The 16,617-nt window shown below is 46.9% G+C and overlaps 2 protein-coding genes across 3 annotated transcripts in view; one reads left to right on the top strand and one right to left on the bottom strand.

Annotated features, from left to right (window-relative positions):
• The window catches only part of FBXL8 (F-box and leucine rich repeat protein 8), a 35,110-nt gene that overhangs the window by 11,383 nt on the left and 7,110 nt on the right, over positions 1-16,617 (top strand). The gene's annotated exons all lie outside the window — the stretch shown is intronic.
• Positions 3,939-14,477, bottom strand: TRADD (TNFRSF1A associated via death domain). Of its 2 annotated transcripts, XR_003399237.1 has the most exons (5): positions 14,316-14,477; positions 11,474-11,751; positions 9,164-9,356; positions 6,660-7,846; positions 3,939-4,872 (listed from the first exon to the last, which is right to left on the bottom strand). XR_003399237.1 is itself a non-coding variant. In XM_026856879.1 (4 exons), exons 1-4 carry the CDS (start codon positions 14,455-14,457, stop codon positions 7,539-7,541), a joined length of 921 nt encoding a protein of 306 aa, XP_026712680.1. In that variant the 5' UTR covers positions 14,458-14,477; the 3' UTR covers positions 3,939-7,538. The 2 variants fall into 2 exon arrangements, 1 of the variants encoding a protein (XP_026712680.1); XM_026856879.1 differs by having other exon boundaries at positions 3,939-7,846.

The raw sequence follows: 16,617 nt of genomic DNA, 5'->3' as shown, positions 1-16,617 counted from the left end.
CCCCCCCCCCCCCCCAGTTTAGCCTTTTTTTTTAAATCCCCTTGTGATTATTTACTTTACTTCTGCAAAGGCTCAAAATTTGAAACTGTGGTTGGGTTCTGCTCAGAAAGAATATCCACTTGGGGGTTGGTTCTTTTTTTCTGGTAGGGAAATGATGGGGGGAGGCAGGAGCTGAGCAGCATGGAGGCTGAAGACAGATGTGAAGGTTCCTCCCAAAACACTGAACAACAACAACAAAAAAACCCTATGCTCTTTTTTTTCCATTTAATTTGAATTCCTTCAAAACAAAACACTTTTATTTGGAACCAAATCTAAACTGCCATTGCTACCGACCTGCCAGCTGACTACAGCCATAGTGCTTCCTATCTATGTGGCTGTTTCTTTGTCTCTGCAATGGAAATGATGACCCTTATTCCTCTAACAGAGGGCGAGGGTCTGGGGAGTGCCCAGACCATGACCTCTTTAGTATGTAAAGTTTCTTATTTACAGGGAACTTGTCATACAAGCAGGTTTTGATCTAATCTGTTTTCACGAACACCCAACTGTTCCTTAAACATAATGTAAAAAATACTTTAAGTGTCTGAGTTTTTTTGATGTATTCTTAATTTCAGCTCAAACGTTTTATTGAACACAACATCACCATAAAAAGCCGTCTCATGGACGGGTTCCTGATGAGCAACCCTCAGGCCCTGAGTGCCGGTGCTCCAGGCTGGGAAAGGTGTTTCCTCATGATCTGCAGCTGTCTGAAATATAGCAGTTTCTTGCTGAATAATGCAGCTCATCAGAAACCTTCACCACAAATGAAGCTTCAGCTTCAGGCTTTCCCTGTGCCAACACAAGGTACGTTTATCCTCTTCTCCAAAGCAGCAGCCCTGGGCTGTTTTTTATCCCTCCTCTGTAGGGAGTCACAGAAGCAAACAGCAGACCCAGGGTGTCCACCTCTGCTCAGAGGGGCTGGCTGTGGGGCAAGGGGGACTGCTCCCTGAAACCATCAGCGACTCACAGCAGGTATTTCCACCACATTCCCACACCCAGGTTTTGGGACCTACTACCCTTTTTCCTTGCTCCCATGGGGTGACATTGAAAACAGAGGCTTTCATTGCTGTGTGGTACCTTTGTGGCTGCCGTGGCTTGGAGGGTCATGCAGGGATCTTCGGAGATGGAGGAGTTTCCTCGTGGGTGCTCCTACTTGGTGTTGTCTCCCCTGTACCTTGTTCCCTGTGCCATGCCTGGCCATGCCATTCTTCTGCCAGTGCAGGTGCTCTCAGTCTGTCCCATGGCATGTCCCTCTGTCTTACAAGATTGGGTCAGTGAGGTCAACCTCTGTTAGTGTGTTGGCACATGGCTTGAAGTGGCCCTTGAATGTCCTTGTACCTGCTGCAGGGCAGAGCTTTTTTTTTTTTTTCCCTCCCTCCCCAAGTACTGTCTGAGATTTAAGTGATTCAGGGTGAAGTAATGTTCCGCTTGGGTTCACAGCAAAAGGAATTTCCCCGGGTTCAGCTGTCAGGTCAGCCAGTGGCTTCCTGTGCAAATCTGCTGGAGAAGATCTAGCATTCAAAGCTCCTTGGCTCCCCACCTATGGGGCAGGCAGCCTTGTGAGAAAGCTCACTAATAGCAAGGCACTTTGGGATTACAGTGATACTGTGGCCTCAGAGGAGCCCAAGGTATTAACGGCACTGAAAAAAATAGGGAGATTTGCCAGGCACAATGTTTGGGACAAACCTCCCCCTCTGTCAATGTTTGCTAAAAAGGGCTCATCAGAGCAGTAACTGGAAATGGAGCAAACGTGGTGGCTTAGCTTGGTTTTGACTTGAAATCAGAGCCATTAACTTGCAGGCAGGACACCAGCCTTGGCATGTCAGCAGAAACATGTGACATTGGGCAGGACCAATGTGCACCCAGACACTTCAGCCTGATGCTCCTCCGAGAGCTGGTGGTAGCCAACGTGGCCAGAACGTCAGTGAGTTCCTTTCTTACTACTGCATTAAGTGTTTAATGAGTCTCTGAGGCACTTTTCATCAAAAGTATATATTTATTTATAAAAAAGAATGGAGAAAAAAATAGACCAAAGTGCTTTTTTCTATAAAAGACAATTCCTTGGAGGTGGAACGTCCTAGACCTGAGTATACATAGCATTGCAGTCCATAGCTGCAGATGGCTGATCCAGATCTGATGCTGAATATCACAGAAATTTGGAATCAGAAGACCAGCAAGGGATTTTTCCACTGATGACTAAAGGACTTAATCACACATCTCCTATGGATTTCAGCCAGAGATGTATGGCTTCCTTCAGCGGCTTTAAAATTCAATCCAGACAAGAAAAAAAAAAACCCTTGACTCTAGGCCTTAAATTGCCTCACTGTTGGAGCCCATCTCTGCCCAAAAGACAAATGGCCAGACCCTTGTCCGGCATAAAGCACTGTACCTCACGAATTTTGTGTACACACTCCCAGCATGTGGGTTAGACTGAAGAAACAATCTTGACGCCCATCCTAGTATCTCCTCGGTTTGATGTGCACAATACCAGAGGTTCGTGGCTATACCAGAATTTTCAGTTGAACTGAATCAGCAGTTTAACTGAATTTGAGGCTCCTCATTGCTCTATGTGCTCACTTTTGGTTTGAGTCTGTGGGCAGCTGTGGGCGACTCTAAGGTACCTTTCAAAACTGCAGAGGGGAGGCAACACCCAGGCTGCAGGATGGCTTCTCAATGCTGAAATGGACTTTGAACGGTAAAATTAACAGGTAAGGAAAAACCCTGCAACTTCCTCACACTGGGAAAAGACTTTTGTCTGGAGCAGTGTCCACACCAAGCACCTACACCTTCTCTGGACAGGAGGCTTCCTTCATCTCTAAGCCTACATGGGTTTTTGGCCTTACATTTTCCACATCTTGACAGTGGTGCAAAGCATATTCTCTTTTCTCTCAGCTTCCTCCAAATTTTGGAATGGCTACAGTTCTGAGGCCTCCTAGCTATGAAACTCCAGCAAACTGTTTTACTTGAAGGCTCTCATTTTTTCCTAAAGCTCTGTAACCTGCAGTGCTGTGACATTAGCACTCCATTTTGCATTAAAAATAATCCAGTGGTAGGGCTGAAGCTGAAAATGGAAACCTGGAAAGTGTTGCTGCAAGCTGTCAACATTCGTTTTTAAATTTGACTTGCTATGAAAACCCAGAAGACAATTTTATGATTTCTTTAAGGCCTGGTTCATGATTTCTAAGTGCTTCTGATCAGTAATGCTGAACCCTTTCCTTATTTTTCAGTCAAATACTGTTTTCACCTGATGACCTGGTCCACTGTAAGCAGCTGTGGTATGTGAGAACTGAAGCTGCTGAAAGAGAGCACCTTCCCTATCTGCCGTGAAGGTGCACTCTCGTCTTCAGCAGATGAATTAATCTATGGTGTATTTTTAATAAGCATCTAAGAAGGTTAATGTTGGCCTTTCACTGACTTTGCCCTCCAGGACACTTTGGTATTTTTCCTTTGTGACAATTTTATATCAGGGTATACTCTCAGGTTTACTTCTATCAGATGCCTTGTGTCAAAATGTATCTGGTGAGCATTTTACCTTTCACTCTCCATTGCTATCCACTTGAACACTGTAGCTCAGCTATACCAAAACAAATCATTCAAATTCTCCTTTGGACAGATCTTTTATTCTTTCTGGCAGACTGAAAGGAGCCTCTTTCAAATCTGAAACATTGCTAAAACTACAAAACCAACCTGTACCACAAAAAAGCCCTCTTGGAACCCTTCCTGTAAGCTCATTTTGGCCTGGTTTTTGCTGTTTGTTTTATACTTTGTCTATTTCATTTTTTTATACGCAACTGATTAGCATCTTTATTTGCTTTTAATATTGTTTGCTGGTTTGCTGCATGTTTGATTCTGAAACACCACCAACCCACTGATTTCCCCCCCCCCCCTGATTTCCTTCCCCCCCCCCCCGACATCTCAATACACAGAAAAGAGCTGTTATGGAATAAGGCCAAATTCAGCAGCACCAGCACTGCCTGTGGCTTCTCTCACACACTAGACATTAGCTAATTGGTATAAATAGTAGTAAGGGAGCGTCACTTGCATGTTTGGCATCTGAGTAGGTGCAGTATGTGTACAGCTAACTTTGCACAGGCAAGGAAGAAAGTGTGAGTATGTTCCTCTTCCAACAGTGTGATAGCCAGGCACTCACCAGGCATGCTTATTATAGCCCTTGGTCTAGCATATAGCACTGAGCTTCTGGTTTATCGGCAAGTATCCCCAACATCCAGCTCTGTCTTCAGTTCCACTCATTGCATTACTATTCAGGTAAAGACAGCCTCTAGTTTCTTCAACAAATCTTTGATAATGTTTTTTCCTTTGTGAGTGCTTCTTCCTTCCCTGTGTGATACAAGTTCCCTTGTCTTCACAGAGTGGTGTATAACTGCTGTAAAATCTGTGTAAAACAGAGTAAATTCAGAGTCGAGCCCCAGCAAAATGCCAAATTGATGCAAATGACATCATGTACTCATGATCCAATTGCTCTATTTCATTCTAAGGCGTCTGTGAAAATTGTCTCTAACTATGTTTGTGTCAGATAATATTAAAAAAACCCTACTTTTTTAGCAGGAAAGAGTCTGCTTGAGAGCAGAGTTGAGTTTTCATTGCATCTAATGATGGTGATGATGATGACCGATCACGGGAAAGACAGTATGAAACAGCCACTGCTATGGTCCCAAACCGTGTCATGTGCTCAAGACAATTCCACCATGGAATATCACTGGAAAACCCTTTTTCTTCGAGTCTCTGCAATGAAGGCACCTGTGAATGCTGTTAAAGATGATATTCCAGAAAGGTTGCCAAGAGCTCCAGCACTTAACGGCACTTTTGAGAGGGAATCTGTGAGTAAGAGGAAACACATATGCCAATTGCTGGCAGAGGAATAAAATACACATGGTTTGCATTAAGAAAAATATCATTCATGCATAGTCCTCTGTAATACAGTAACAGCAGCAAAGAAGATTTTTGGACTTGAAGTAGATGCTGAATAATAAGCCTTTCTCATTTTGAGCATTAACTGATGCTGTAGAAGTTAGCAGTTCTCACCACTCAGTGGGTGCCTTATGAACTGTATGTGGAAGTTGTGCACATGAATAGCTTGCTGAGAGCTAAGAAATATTCATTACAAATGAGACAGCAGGCTACGCATATGACCTTGTTTTCTGAAAAATCATTTTTGCAAAATCAAGAGCAAATCCTTTTGCTGTTAAAGTAATTTTCAAGTTTCTGATTTTTTTTTTTTAATACCATTTGCCAGGTGCGTTGCTGCCAGAGTTCCCCAGTTGGGGTCTGGCAGAAAAGCTAAATGGTTTGAGGTGTGTTTCCACAGCAGCCTAAACTAAGATCATCACTGTGCTGGTCCCAAAAGCAAAACTGTCAGAGAGATAATTGCTTCATTTTGGGAAGAGCACTAGTACTACTGTAAGGGAGAGGATAGGACATGGAGCAGGAATGGGGGAGATAAGACTGCAAAAGCACTGACATATAATGGCTTAATAAAAAGATCACAGAGCCACAGTCTGTAGTGGTGGTACCTGCATGAAGTCCTGCTTCCTTTGATTCTAAGGGCAAGATGGAAAAAGATTCACTCATACCCTGAAAACAGTGTCCCCATCTTTAACCCCCTCCACTTTCTTTCCACACTGTCTATGTAACCTTGAGGATTCAAAATCTGCAGAAAAACAGCCAGATTACTCAGGCTTACACTGAGGAACACAATGTTTATCTCCTCTGAGGTATGTGGACTCTGAGTAGAAGCTGGCCATCTAAATCCTCCTGATCTGGGTCTTCAGTTAGCTGATGCTCACAGCATGTATTTCAGCAGAAGCTAAGGGAGCAGCACCAGCCCCAGGAGCCCACACCTGCATCCCATGTTGCAACCCTCCTCACCAAATTACAGCTTTGACTCCAGGAAGGATTAAGATGTGAGTAGTAGTTTAAAAGGCCATGAGGGCTTGCCTTTTGAAAGCTCTTCCTAATACGACTGCCAGTGGCCTGATACTTGTGTGCACACACAGGCTTTATGTGTGCTGGCAGAGCCACCCTCTGCACCTGAAATAATTTCCAATGCCCCCTGGATCTTCCCACAGATGAGAAGGGCAAAGAGTGCTAGAATTAATGAAAAAGGATAAGTAAAAACGTATCAGGAAAGCATAGGGAGTATGTCAAAGGTATCAAGATGCTGTTGGGCTTCATGGGACCCATGTCATGGTAGACTCTCGTTGCTTTGTTACAGACAAAGGTGTAAACTCTGCTCTGTTCCAGTCTGCATCAGCCGTACCAGGAGGGAGTCAGCTTCTCTCACCAGAACTAAAAGCACAGCTCAGCCCTGGGGTTTGGGTGCTTTGTCCTTTAAGCCACTTTTAACCCTGAAAATCAGGGCAGGTAAATCCAGGCACAGCAGCTGATGCCCAATCGTCACACAGTGACTGTTCTGCCAGAGAAAAGCTCTGTGCAAATCCCGACTCTTGTGAGACGTGATGGCATGAGCCAACCTCCCCGGTGAGCTTGGCAGGCCAAGGGCAGATGGTTAAGAAGTGAGTGAAGGCACTAGCAGCCAGCTGGACAGAGGTGATTATTCAGCTCTGTGAGCTGGGGTCAGGATGGTATTTGATGCTGTGACACACCTTAGAGCAGCAGCTCCAATCTACGCTCCACAGGTAGCCTGCTGACTAGGAGACTATTTTCCTTCCAGCACTGTGTTTTGCTTTTCAAGATGCCGGCTCCCTCAGGTTGGTGGGACAGAGCTAAGTGCGATGTATTATTGTCCAGATATATTGTGGTCCAGAAAGAGTTGAGAATCAGTCTCTGAATTTGTGTTTGTCCATATTGCTTGTTCAGTGCCTGGAATTTGTTCCATGGCAGCAATCATGTGCCCTGTGGAAGATTAAGACTGTCCCAGGTAAAAGGAAAACCTTCAGGTGGTGAGAGGTGGGAAGCAGCTAGAGTAGGGCAGGACAGATGCACTCGCCACAGATGTTCCTTTTCTGGGGAACAATGAAGGAAAATAATATAAAATTGACTTTTCCTTAATTTCCCCTCTGTCTTTGCTTGATGCCATGCCTGAGGGCATAAATGTCTTCAATATAAAAAAATATACTGCAGCTCTCCGGGTGATAGCCCTGGGTCACAGCCTGAGAAACAGTGGCACTGTCTGCTTCCCAGAGAAATTCTGAGATGCCTTCCTTGCTTTTCTCCTCTCTGCCACCCTTCCCTAGGGCTAACTGTCTGGCTGTTTCCCTGTGACATTTCAGTCCTGAAAGAAGTCAGGATGAAAGCCTTTCTCACCAGCGCATGGGAAGGTAACATTGACTTCTAGAGACAGAATAAGGAACATCTGAAGTCTATGCTGGCTTCTGCAAGCACAAAACCTCTCCCCTGGGCATTTCCACCTACATGGAAACCTGTGGTGATTTTCAGGACTTTACATTCCCAGATGCTGGCAGCAGTCCCAATACACTAGCTAAAGCAAGAAAGCCCTTAGCAATGCCACTACCCTTGGGGCTCTAGCAGCAGTCCTCATTGGAATGGAGGCCCAAGAGCTCCTCAGCCAAGCTGATGAGACCATTTTCTTCCAGGGCTGCAATCAGCCGCACTATTGTGGCCTTCTTCCCCTCTGACTGGATAAATCTGAGAAGCAGCTGATAGGCTTGTTCATACAGTCCCTCTCGGTCATATTCAAGGGCCAGGTTATCGATGACAGGATCACGCAGGGCCCGGCAGTTCTTCTGCAAAGAACGACCCACTTGTTTCCATTTCTTGGACACGAGCTTGGCAAACTTCTGGTGGTCGTCTGGTGTGAGCATTCTGTTGGCTGAAAGGGACAGAGGGCAGGTAAAACACAGAGGTTTCATGGCTGATATGACACAGCTTGGGCCAGTCCAAGGTTTTCTCAATATTCTATGGAGCGGGGGAGTCTGTTCAGTGTCCACAGCACGTTATTAAACTGCTGTGGATTTGCTCTGCTTGTTCTCTGATGTTTTAGCACCAGGGCAGCACTGTGAGTACGGAGCAGAAGTGCAAGAGCAGTGAAGGGGCTAAAAAAAAGCAGCTGAAGGGGCTAAAGGGGCTCTGCCCCACCATGGGTCTGTGTGCTCTGATGGCATTCCGCCACCACTGGAAAGGGAAAACCAGCTGGACTGAGCCTCACTGCTTAGTGTCTGCCTGCTCTCTGGGTAGGAGCTGAACAGGTCTGCTCCCCACGCAGTCTGCCACCCCCCAGGACAGTGCTGATGCCTCCAATGGCAAACTGTAGCACGTGGTGACACACTTACCTGCTCACAGCCATCTGCCCGGGCACATCTGGGCTCCCTGCCTTGCTCAGGCCGTTCCCTTCCTGAAATCCTCCACAACATCAGAGTACCTGGGCTTGCCCGCACCCTGCAAGCTTGGCAATGCCTATTTTCCTTTATTTTTCTCCCCCAGGATGGGACAGTCCTGCGGTTCACCAGATCTCACTTTTTTTCTGATGGACATTCTCTTTATTTGTTTCAGCCTTTCAAAAGCAACCCAGCAAGGCCTCTCCAACCAAGCCCTCTCTTCCCTACCTAAGCATCCTCAAAATACTGAAACGCAGACGGGAGTGCTCTCCTTGGCTGTTTACCGCTGCAGACTGTACACACAGCTTCTAGCTGATGTCAATCTAAAATTGTTCTGTGAGACTGTCAGAAAATTCTCTGTAGGGCACAGGCCCCACAGGCAGCTGGTGTGCTTCAGGGAGCCTGGACAAAGCAGTCCCAGCTGAAAGCAGGGCTGATGGTGTCTGTAGTGACTTCTCGGTCTGATCCAACCTATGCTATTACCTCACCTCAACCAAATGAGGTGGAGGAAGAGCAAAATACTCTATATTCTTCCTTTCAGTATTAAGGACTTTTAAAATGTGAGGAACTTGTAAGGGACACAGACTCTGCAGCACCTGGTTCTGTGCCACCCCAGAAAACAAAACAGGTTGAGGCCTGATCTAAAGCAGTATGGCAGTATTTTAGGACTACTGTAATATTTTCCTTAATAGGTGCTGGGAAATCCTTGATTTGTCTCAGGTAGACCCGAGTATGTAGTCATGTTAATCCTCCCTCTTGGGCTTTGAGGCAAGCAACACCAAGGGCTCTCGTGGTCAGTTCTATCTACTCACCAAACTCTTGTCCCTGAAAGATGAAGGTGGCTTGTGAGGAAAGGGAGCTGCCTTGAGAAGGATGAAGTAGAGATGGGGAGTTTAGAGACGCACAGTCTTTTACAGCCATATTGTTGTTGATGCTCTGGTGAACAATCAGGCTCTTGAGGCACTCCTCCAGCTCTGTGATTTCCTCATCCCGCAGGCGGTCAGGCTGTAACACAAACAGCATCAGTGATCTGTGCCAGGTTCACCATCTCGCAAAGCTGCTGATGCTTATATCAGGTGCAGCTTAAGATGATGGTGTCAAGAGAGGAGCATTGAGAGGGCTATAGCCTGAGCTGTAAACTGATCAAATGAGATAGTCTAATGGAGTTCTGCTGTAAATGTGTGAATTTGAATCTGTAACATGATATGAAATAGGCAATCTCCCCCTCCTGGGATACGCACAGCAGCAGTGAGTGCTTACAGGTTGCACAAAACTCCTACTAGTCCATGTTTATTTTCAGCAGCCCTCTGCAAGAATTATGGTACACCACAGGCAACGTAGCCTCTGACTTACTCCACGTGCGGGTCAGATCCACAGAGTAGGACTACCTGACCCAACAGCTCATGGCCACCAAAGCAGGCAGCTCCTCTCTCTCTGCCCCTCCATTACCTAAATTTTGTCATTCCTGGATCCTCTCCAAGCCAGTTTTTCTCACTAATCAAGAGAAAACTCAAAAAAAGCAGGTAAAGCAGAAAAAGCAAAAAAGCAGACCTCCAAAAAGCAGGTAATGAGAAAAGGAGTGAGAGAAGGCAAAGCACATGGGAAGAGCCAAACCTGGCGAGTGCTCTGACTCAGTCTGGTGTTTAGCTCTCACACAGCAGATACCCAGCAGTGCCCTCAGCCACTGCTGGCTGTGCTGTAGTGCCATCTTCCTGACTGTAGCACTGTTAGGCAGCGGTCAGACCAAGTCAGTTTTGGGGAACTGAGAATAAGCCAGCTCTCTTGTCCAGTCAGCTAGTTCAGCAGCAGGAGGGAGCAGCAAGCAGAAGTCAACAGGGTATGGGATATCACATGCTGTTTGCTTTAGGGCATTTCAATCTCTGTGCTTGCAAAGAAGCAACCTGGAAAAACATGTTTTTGTGCCTAATCTTCCTGAGTAGACAGTGACTACTGATTTCTCAGGACCATCTAAAGGGAACTGGAGCTATAAGGTATTGCTAGTTCCAGGTGGAAAAAAAAAAAAAGAGAGGAGAAAAGCAGTGAATTTAATCATGTCAGGTGCCTTGGTTTTGTGGTGAGATAACAAGATCACACTGTTCTTGCTAGCAGGATTAGAGCGCCAGTGCCAAAGTGTGCGATGAGCTAGGGGTTAGATGTCACAGAATCACCACAGAATCATCTCGGTTGGAAAAGCCCTTGAAGCTCCTCCAGTCCAACCATTAACGTCACACTGACCATTCCCAACTCCACCAGATCCCTCAGTGCTGGGTCAACCCGACTCTTCAACCCCTCCAGGGATGGGGACTCCCCCCTGCCCTGGTCAGCCCATTCCAAGGCCCAACAACCCCTTCTGCACAGAAATACTTCCTCAGAGCCAGTCTGACCCTGCCCTGGTGCAGCTTGAGGCTATTTCCTCTTGTCCTATCATTTGTTACTTGGTTCAAGAGACTCGTCCCCCCTCTCCGCACCCTCCTTTCAAGGAGCTGTAGAGGGTGATGAGGTCTCCCCTCAGCCTCTTCTTCTCTAGACTAAATACCCCCCATTCCCCTGAGAAATATTTTCCCCGAGAGAGAGACAGAAGGGCAGCCTGTTCTGATGCCACGTGTCCCCACTCTGTCACAAGTTGTTGGGATAATGTGCAGAGTGTTTGCACTCATGCTCATTTCTAGGTGCAGTTACCATTACTACTCTCAGAGGAGGTGGTCCACCAGGCAGGGGAGGAAGGTGCTGAGCAATGATTATAGGACTGCTGTCCTCTCTGCCTGCCTCACAGGTGTATTGAGGCACACTTGCTTGTGCTCTCAACTGTACCTTCTATAATTCCTCGCCTTAGTGGTGATAACAGCCATACTAATTGTTATACACAGACAGCACAGTGATTTAGCAGGATCTCCGTAGGATGTTTTAGGTAATTCTACTGCCCTTCCAGAACAGTGCACAGCTCTTTCATGGGGAAGGACAGAGCTGTTTCTCCATATGACAGTTGAGAACTGAAGGATGGAGAAGTCAACAACGCAGCATGCTGCAGCAGGGTGAGATTTGCAGCCACCTTCCTGAGTCCAGTGCTACCACTCCTCACTGCTGCCTGCCTGCCTGCCTGCCTCCCTCCCTCCCCCACTCACCTTCTCTCCATAGATGCACTCTAGGCAGCGATCCTCATCCTTCAGCATGTTGTCAAGGTGCTCACTGCCAGCCTTCAGCTCCATTTCAAGAGGTACCGTGGTCATGGCCAAGGAGAGCTGGAGGTGATTCTGGAGGGACTTCTGGAGCACTCCTTCCCGGTAACTCTGCAGGAACCGGCGGCAGTTCTCCTGCTTGCAGAACTTGAGCTGGACTATCAGGTGCGGGTGGCTGCAGTGCACTTTGAGCATGTCCACACCATTCATGCTGCCGGTGGAGTCTGGGAGGGAAAAGCGAGCGGAGTCACTATCCAGGCATGAGACAGACAACCCAGACCCACTCCCATCCACCACCAAGCCTGCAATGGAGTAGTTTTTGAATTCTTTTCTCTCTTTGATAAAGTCCTCTGGGATAAAAAACCTATATGTAAAACCAAGAGGAAAGGATTAAGTTTTTGCTGCCATGCCACCATCGGTCCCCGTGTCCAACTGAAGCCATATGGTACTACACCCCAGCTAATTATCTCAACACTGTTTATTAGGGGAGGTTTTACATTTGAGATCCCATTTCCAGGACAGAAACGGTTACACTAAACCAGTAGCACAGCCAAGTTTTATAGCTGAAAGCGCATAGTTCAGCTCAGTGCTCAGTCAGACTTCAGCCCTTGTGAGTGGAGTTTTATGCAGTGATGAAGGTCCTGGAAAGACCCAGCGTTTCCTCTCCACTCTGTGCCTAGAGGTAACTTTTGGCTGGCTCTGAGCCTTTAACACATCTCACAAATGGTGAATGATAGATATAGCCACAGGAATTTAGGCTGCTTGAGATTGGGCCTTTACTTTTTAATCTCTTTTGCACAGAGAATTAATTCACGGTAAAATCTAAACAAGAAGCCAGAGATGTGTTCTCTAACGTTAGTGTAGGGAGAGCACAATTGACATGGACAACAGAAATTGGTCAGGCCTTCATTCTTCCTTCTCCCAGCAAAATTTAATTTTGATTAGCTGTGCACATTGACCTTGTCTCCACAGGGATTTTCTATGCTGCTGCTGACAGTTTAAAGTATGTGTTTTTCTCTTTTTTTTTTTTTTCAGCAGAGGCCTGTGGGATGCTGGCTGTACTGCTTCCAGACCTAAATTAACCTCTTAGTTGTTGCACAGGGCTGTACAGAGGTGCCAGCTCAGACTGGCATGACATCAGGTATTTCTAAACCATACATCATGGCATTATTTAGACATGCTTGGAGGAGAATCCCAAGGCAAAGCAGAGCTGCGTGCTCCACATTAGGCAGAACAAGTGATGTGGCATTTAAAACTATGTGATCTAACAGTGGCTTTACAGGGTTTACAGAGTCCCGCTTGCATCAGAAAGTTTAGTTTGGACCAGATGTGTAACTGGGGCATGGGGCTAGGCACCTCGGAGAGGTGTTTTAATTCACTGTGGCTGAGCAGAAATGTCTTCTTAGAACTTTCTTCATGCTTTGTTTTTCATCAGCACTGGTTAAACAAAAGCTTCCATAGCAGGATAAGAAGCCTAGGAGGGAAAAGCTGCACAGACGTGGAAAGCTTTATGAATGGTGTACAGGACAGCTGTAAAGCTACCTCAGAAGGGAGAACTTTGCACGTATTTCTTCATGAAATTTCAGACAGCTTCAGATTTCACGTCCTTTTTAAGTATGAAGAAACATGGTAGGATTTAGTGGTTTTGTGGGATTTCCTTTAAATGTGCGAGCAGATTCACGTTCCAGTGACACAAAGCATCCATAAATCAAGCCTAACTGGACAAATTTGTCGGGCTTCCTGCTGCTTCCCATCTTTGGATCGAGCTGCAAATTGAGGAGGCCTATATTGGATAAACTTGGCTAGACTCATGATTGCCAGAAGTGACAGAAGATTTACACAAGCCCTGTTAAACAATACTGGTTCTGCTGTATGACAGGTGAAGAACACCATGAGGGTCATTCTAGGTAAGCATAATAAACTCTTCAAATTACTATTATTCTGAAGTCAGCTTGGTGCAAGAATGGATAGAGAAATACAGTTTTATGGCCATCTGCACTCAAGTCCTCTTCTGATGTAAATAGGGTTACATACAGTTGAAGCTAATGTAATTGTGCCTGTTTATATGAGAAAAGAACTTACAGTGGCTATCACTAATTTTAAAACTCAGCTTCTCAAAGTAGAAATCATGTTTGTGTGGTAGTATAAAGACAGAAATTAAATCTTCTTTCATAGCAATTGCAGTCTTTCCCCTCTTACATAAATGGGTTTAAACAAACATTCATAAAGTAGGATAACTCACAGGATAGTTCAAGTTGGAAGGAAGCCCAGGAAGTCTCTAGCTCAACCTCCAATGCAAAGCAGAGTCAGCTCTGAGGTCAGACCAAGTTGCTCAGGGCTTTACTCAGTCCTGTTCTGAAAATTCCCAAGTAGAAGAAGGTACATATTTGCTCTGGACAACTGCTTGACTGTCCTCATGGGGAAAGTGTTTGTCCTTATATCTGGTGTCTAACTCTCTTGTTTCAGTTTGTGCCTGCTGCCTCATTCCCCATGCAGCCCTGTGAAGAGCATGGCTCCATCTCCCTCTCCCCGTAGGTACTGGTAGGTCCCCCAGTCTTCTCTTCCCCAGACTGAACAGGTCCAACTCCCTCAGCCTCTCCTCGCAGGACAAACACTCCAGCCCCCCAAACAGCTTGGTGGACCTCTGCTGAACTTGCTCTGCATTCTCATCTTTCCTAAATACAGTGAGTAACAGCTTTGCTTACCCATGAGCGCTGGGATTAAAGAAAGGCATGGCATTGTGTGAAGGGATGAGACAGCATGCCAAGATATCAGAGAGGATGGGTACCTGCTAATGCCAGCTTCAGTGCTTTGAACACACTAGGTTTCTTCTGGGAGCTTTCGTAGAGAGATGGCAGAACGATTGTCTTGCATGTCGACTGGAGGAAGAGATAAGCACTGCCGATCCAAGGAGCAGAGTTGCCTGCCATCTTCAGCACCCTGCAAAACCACACAGGTGAGCTGAGAGACCATAGGGAAAATGGCCTGATGCTGGGTGAGTGCTTACAGCACACACTAAGCACAAGCATGACAAGATTATGGGGTTTTACCCTTATTTCCTAGAGGAGCTGGTGATGTGGTTAAAGTAAGCGTAACCTTTGAGGAGTTTATTGTTACTCTGTGAAACACAGCACAGCGGGACACTGTGTCCGAAAGACTCAGCAGCTCACAAAGCTCTGCTTTCATTTTCCACTGGAGTCCATTTTATAGTCAAAGATACTCCAGAGAAAGGAGTTTCAGTCCTCCTGCCTCCAACTGCCCAGCTAAGCTGCCAGTCTAAAGATGTGCAGTTTTGATGCTCCAGGGAGCACCCATCAGTCCTGCTTGTGGCACATTCACATGGACCAAAGCCCTACTGCAGACAGAGGCATTTTGCCTGAGGTCCTGGTCTCCTGGCTGTCCTCACTAAAGGATACATTACAGAATCCAGGGCTCATGTAGCAGGGCTACATTCATGTAGCAGGGCTACACTCAGGGCTATCCCTCTGCTTTACATACTAGCTCATTTATTATTCCTCTCCTATCATTTGCCTTTTGCAGCAATGCACCTGGAAGACAGCACATCCACCTCTGTTCTCATCATGCCTGTTCCTCTCTGGCCAGCTAATGCAGTGCTTACATCTACTGCAGCGGCACCCAACACTGCTTCCAAGGCAAAGACAAACCAAAACACCTCCCAGGCTACTCAGAACAGAAAAGCTGTGCTAGACTGGACAATGCCAGGCTGAGGCTGTGGCAGCTGAAGAGCACCTCTCCTTTCTGTCTGTGTCTATGAGCTGGTCGCCACAAGTCCCCCAAAACTGCTCCCACAGAGAGCAGGGGTCAGAGCCAGCCCTTCTATCACATCATAGTGACAAGTGATTTGGGGCTTTTGGCTCAGCCCCCGTGCCAAGTCCTGCCCTGTCTCTGACTACTTGTTTGCACCTCTGTCACACAATCAGCTGCTTCCTCATCAGCATCCCTTCCTTCCTGATTTCTCCTCTGTTGCTCAACCACAACAGCCTTCCCTTGGCTGCCAAGCAATGGCCTGACAGTAAAACTGCTGGCCATGACAGTGTCCTGCTCTTCAGATGTCCTTTAGACTGTGGGTGTGAAGGTCTTTTGTCGCCAGGGGCTGCCAGAGCAAGAAGGATGACCTCGCAGGGACAGGCTCTCCTCCAGGTGGTAGCTGAGGCTGGGAACCATTTAAATGCCTTAGAGCATGTCCAACACGGCACTGGAACATATGGCCCACCCTCTTTCCTTACTATAACCTTGAACTGTGCCCAGCACGGGCACCTTTTACTTGTTCAGAAAATAACCAGCGAATCGTAAAATTCACACTGAACTTGTGAGTTTAAGCAGTGCCTGCAGGATGCAAGAGTGTTTCCAGGCCCTGTGCTCCCACATCACACAGGCCTCTTAGAAAAGCATTTTGTAAAGAGGAGGATGCACTGCTGCTGCAGTCCAGGTCTGGTCCGAGCCTCCAAACACCTACAAGTTTGGGATCTAGGCACCCATCTCTAGTGTCTTGAAGAAGGAGGGTAACAGAAATCTGAGCAACATCTTAGAAAACTACAGACATGGAACATTTAGACGATTTAACATACAAGCAATTTATCTTTTGCAGTACGCAGACCCTGTTTCATCCTGCTCCTGTCACTGCAGCACGGACCCCGCTGCCCCTGCACCCCTTCCTCACACAGACCAGCTCTTGCTCCTCAGCAACCACCTGGTTCAACTCGGAAACGCTGGGGAAATTACAGGGGGCTTGCAAAAGCTGAGGTGAGGAGCCCTTGGCTGTGTTATCGCGGTGGGTGAGTTTTGCAGCCACTCGGCAGTGGGGGTCCCTCGCCAGGGGTTTCAAGCAGCAGCAGCAGCGTTGTGGGGTGCTTTACAAAAACCAACCCCAGGCAACAAGTAATGTATGCGACCATCGTCACTGTCTTTTTTGTCAACCTCTGCCATGCGCCAGGCTGCCACTTATTAATTCCTGCAAAAGACTAGCTGGGAGAGGGCTGGCTTTATTTTAAGGAGAAAGAGCCAGGGCCGCGCGGCCGGCGCAGCCACCGGCCCTGTGGCAGGCACTAGCCCTGGCCCGGCCGGGCTCT

Source organism: Athene cunicularia, assembly GCF_003259725.1.
Source record: "Athene cunicularia isolate RWA chromosome 11 unlocalized genomic scaffold, athCun1 chr11_part1, whole genome shotgun sequence".
Taxonomy (NCBI): Eukaryota; Metazoa; Chordata; class Aves; order Strigiformes; family Strigidae; genus Athene; species Athene cunicularia.
This window is presented reverse-complemented; position numbering and strand designations above follow the sequence as displayed.

What these genes read in the sequence shown, in the direction of transcription:
- TRADD (XM_026856879.1), bottom strand. Translation starts at nt 14,457, where the DNA reads ATGGCAGGCAACTCTGCTCCTTGGATCGGCAGTGCTTATCTCTTCCTC. An exon ending in ACTGAAGCTGGCATTAGCAG is followed by an intron (nt 11,752 to 14,315) that starts GTACCCATCCTC and finishes TTTCCCTCCCAG; the next exon opens with ACTCCACCGGCAGCATGAAT. An exon ending in CTTTCAGGGACAAGAGTTTG is followed by an intron (nt 7,847 to 9,163) that starts GTGAGTAGATAG and finishes TGTCCCTTTCAG; the next exon opens with CCAACAGAATGCTCACACCA.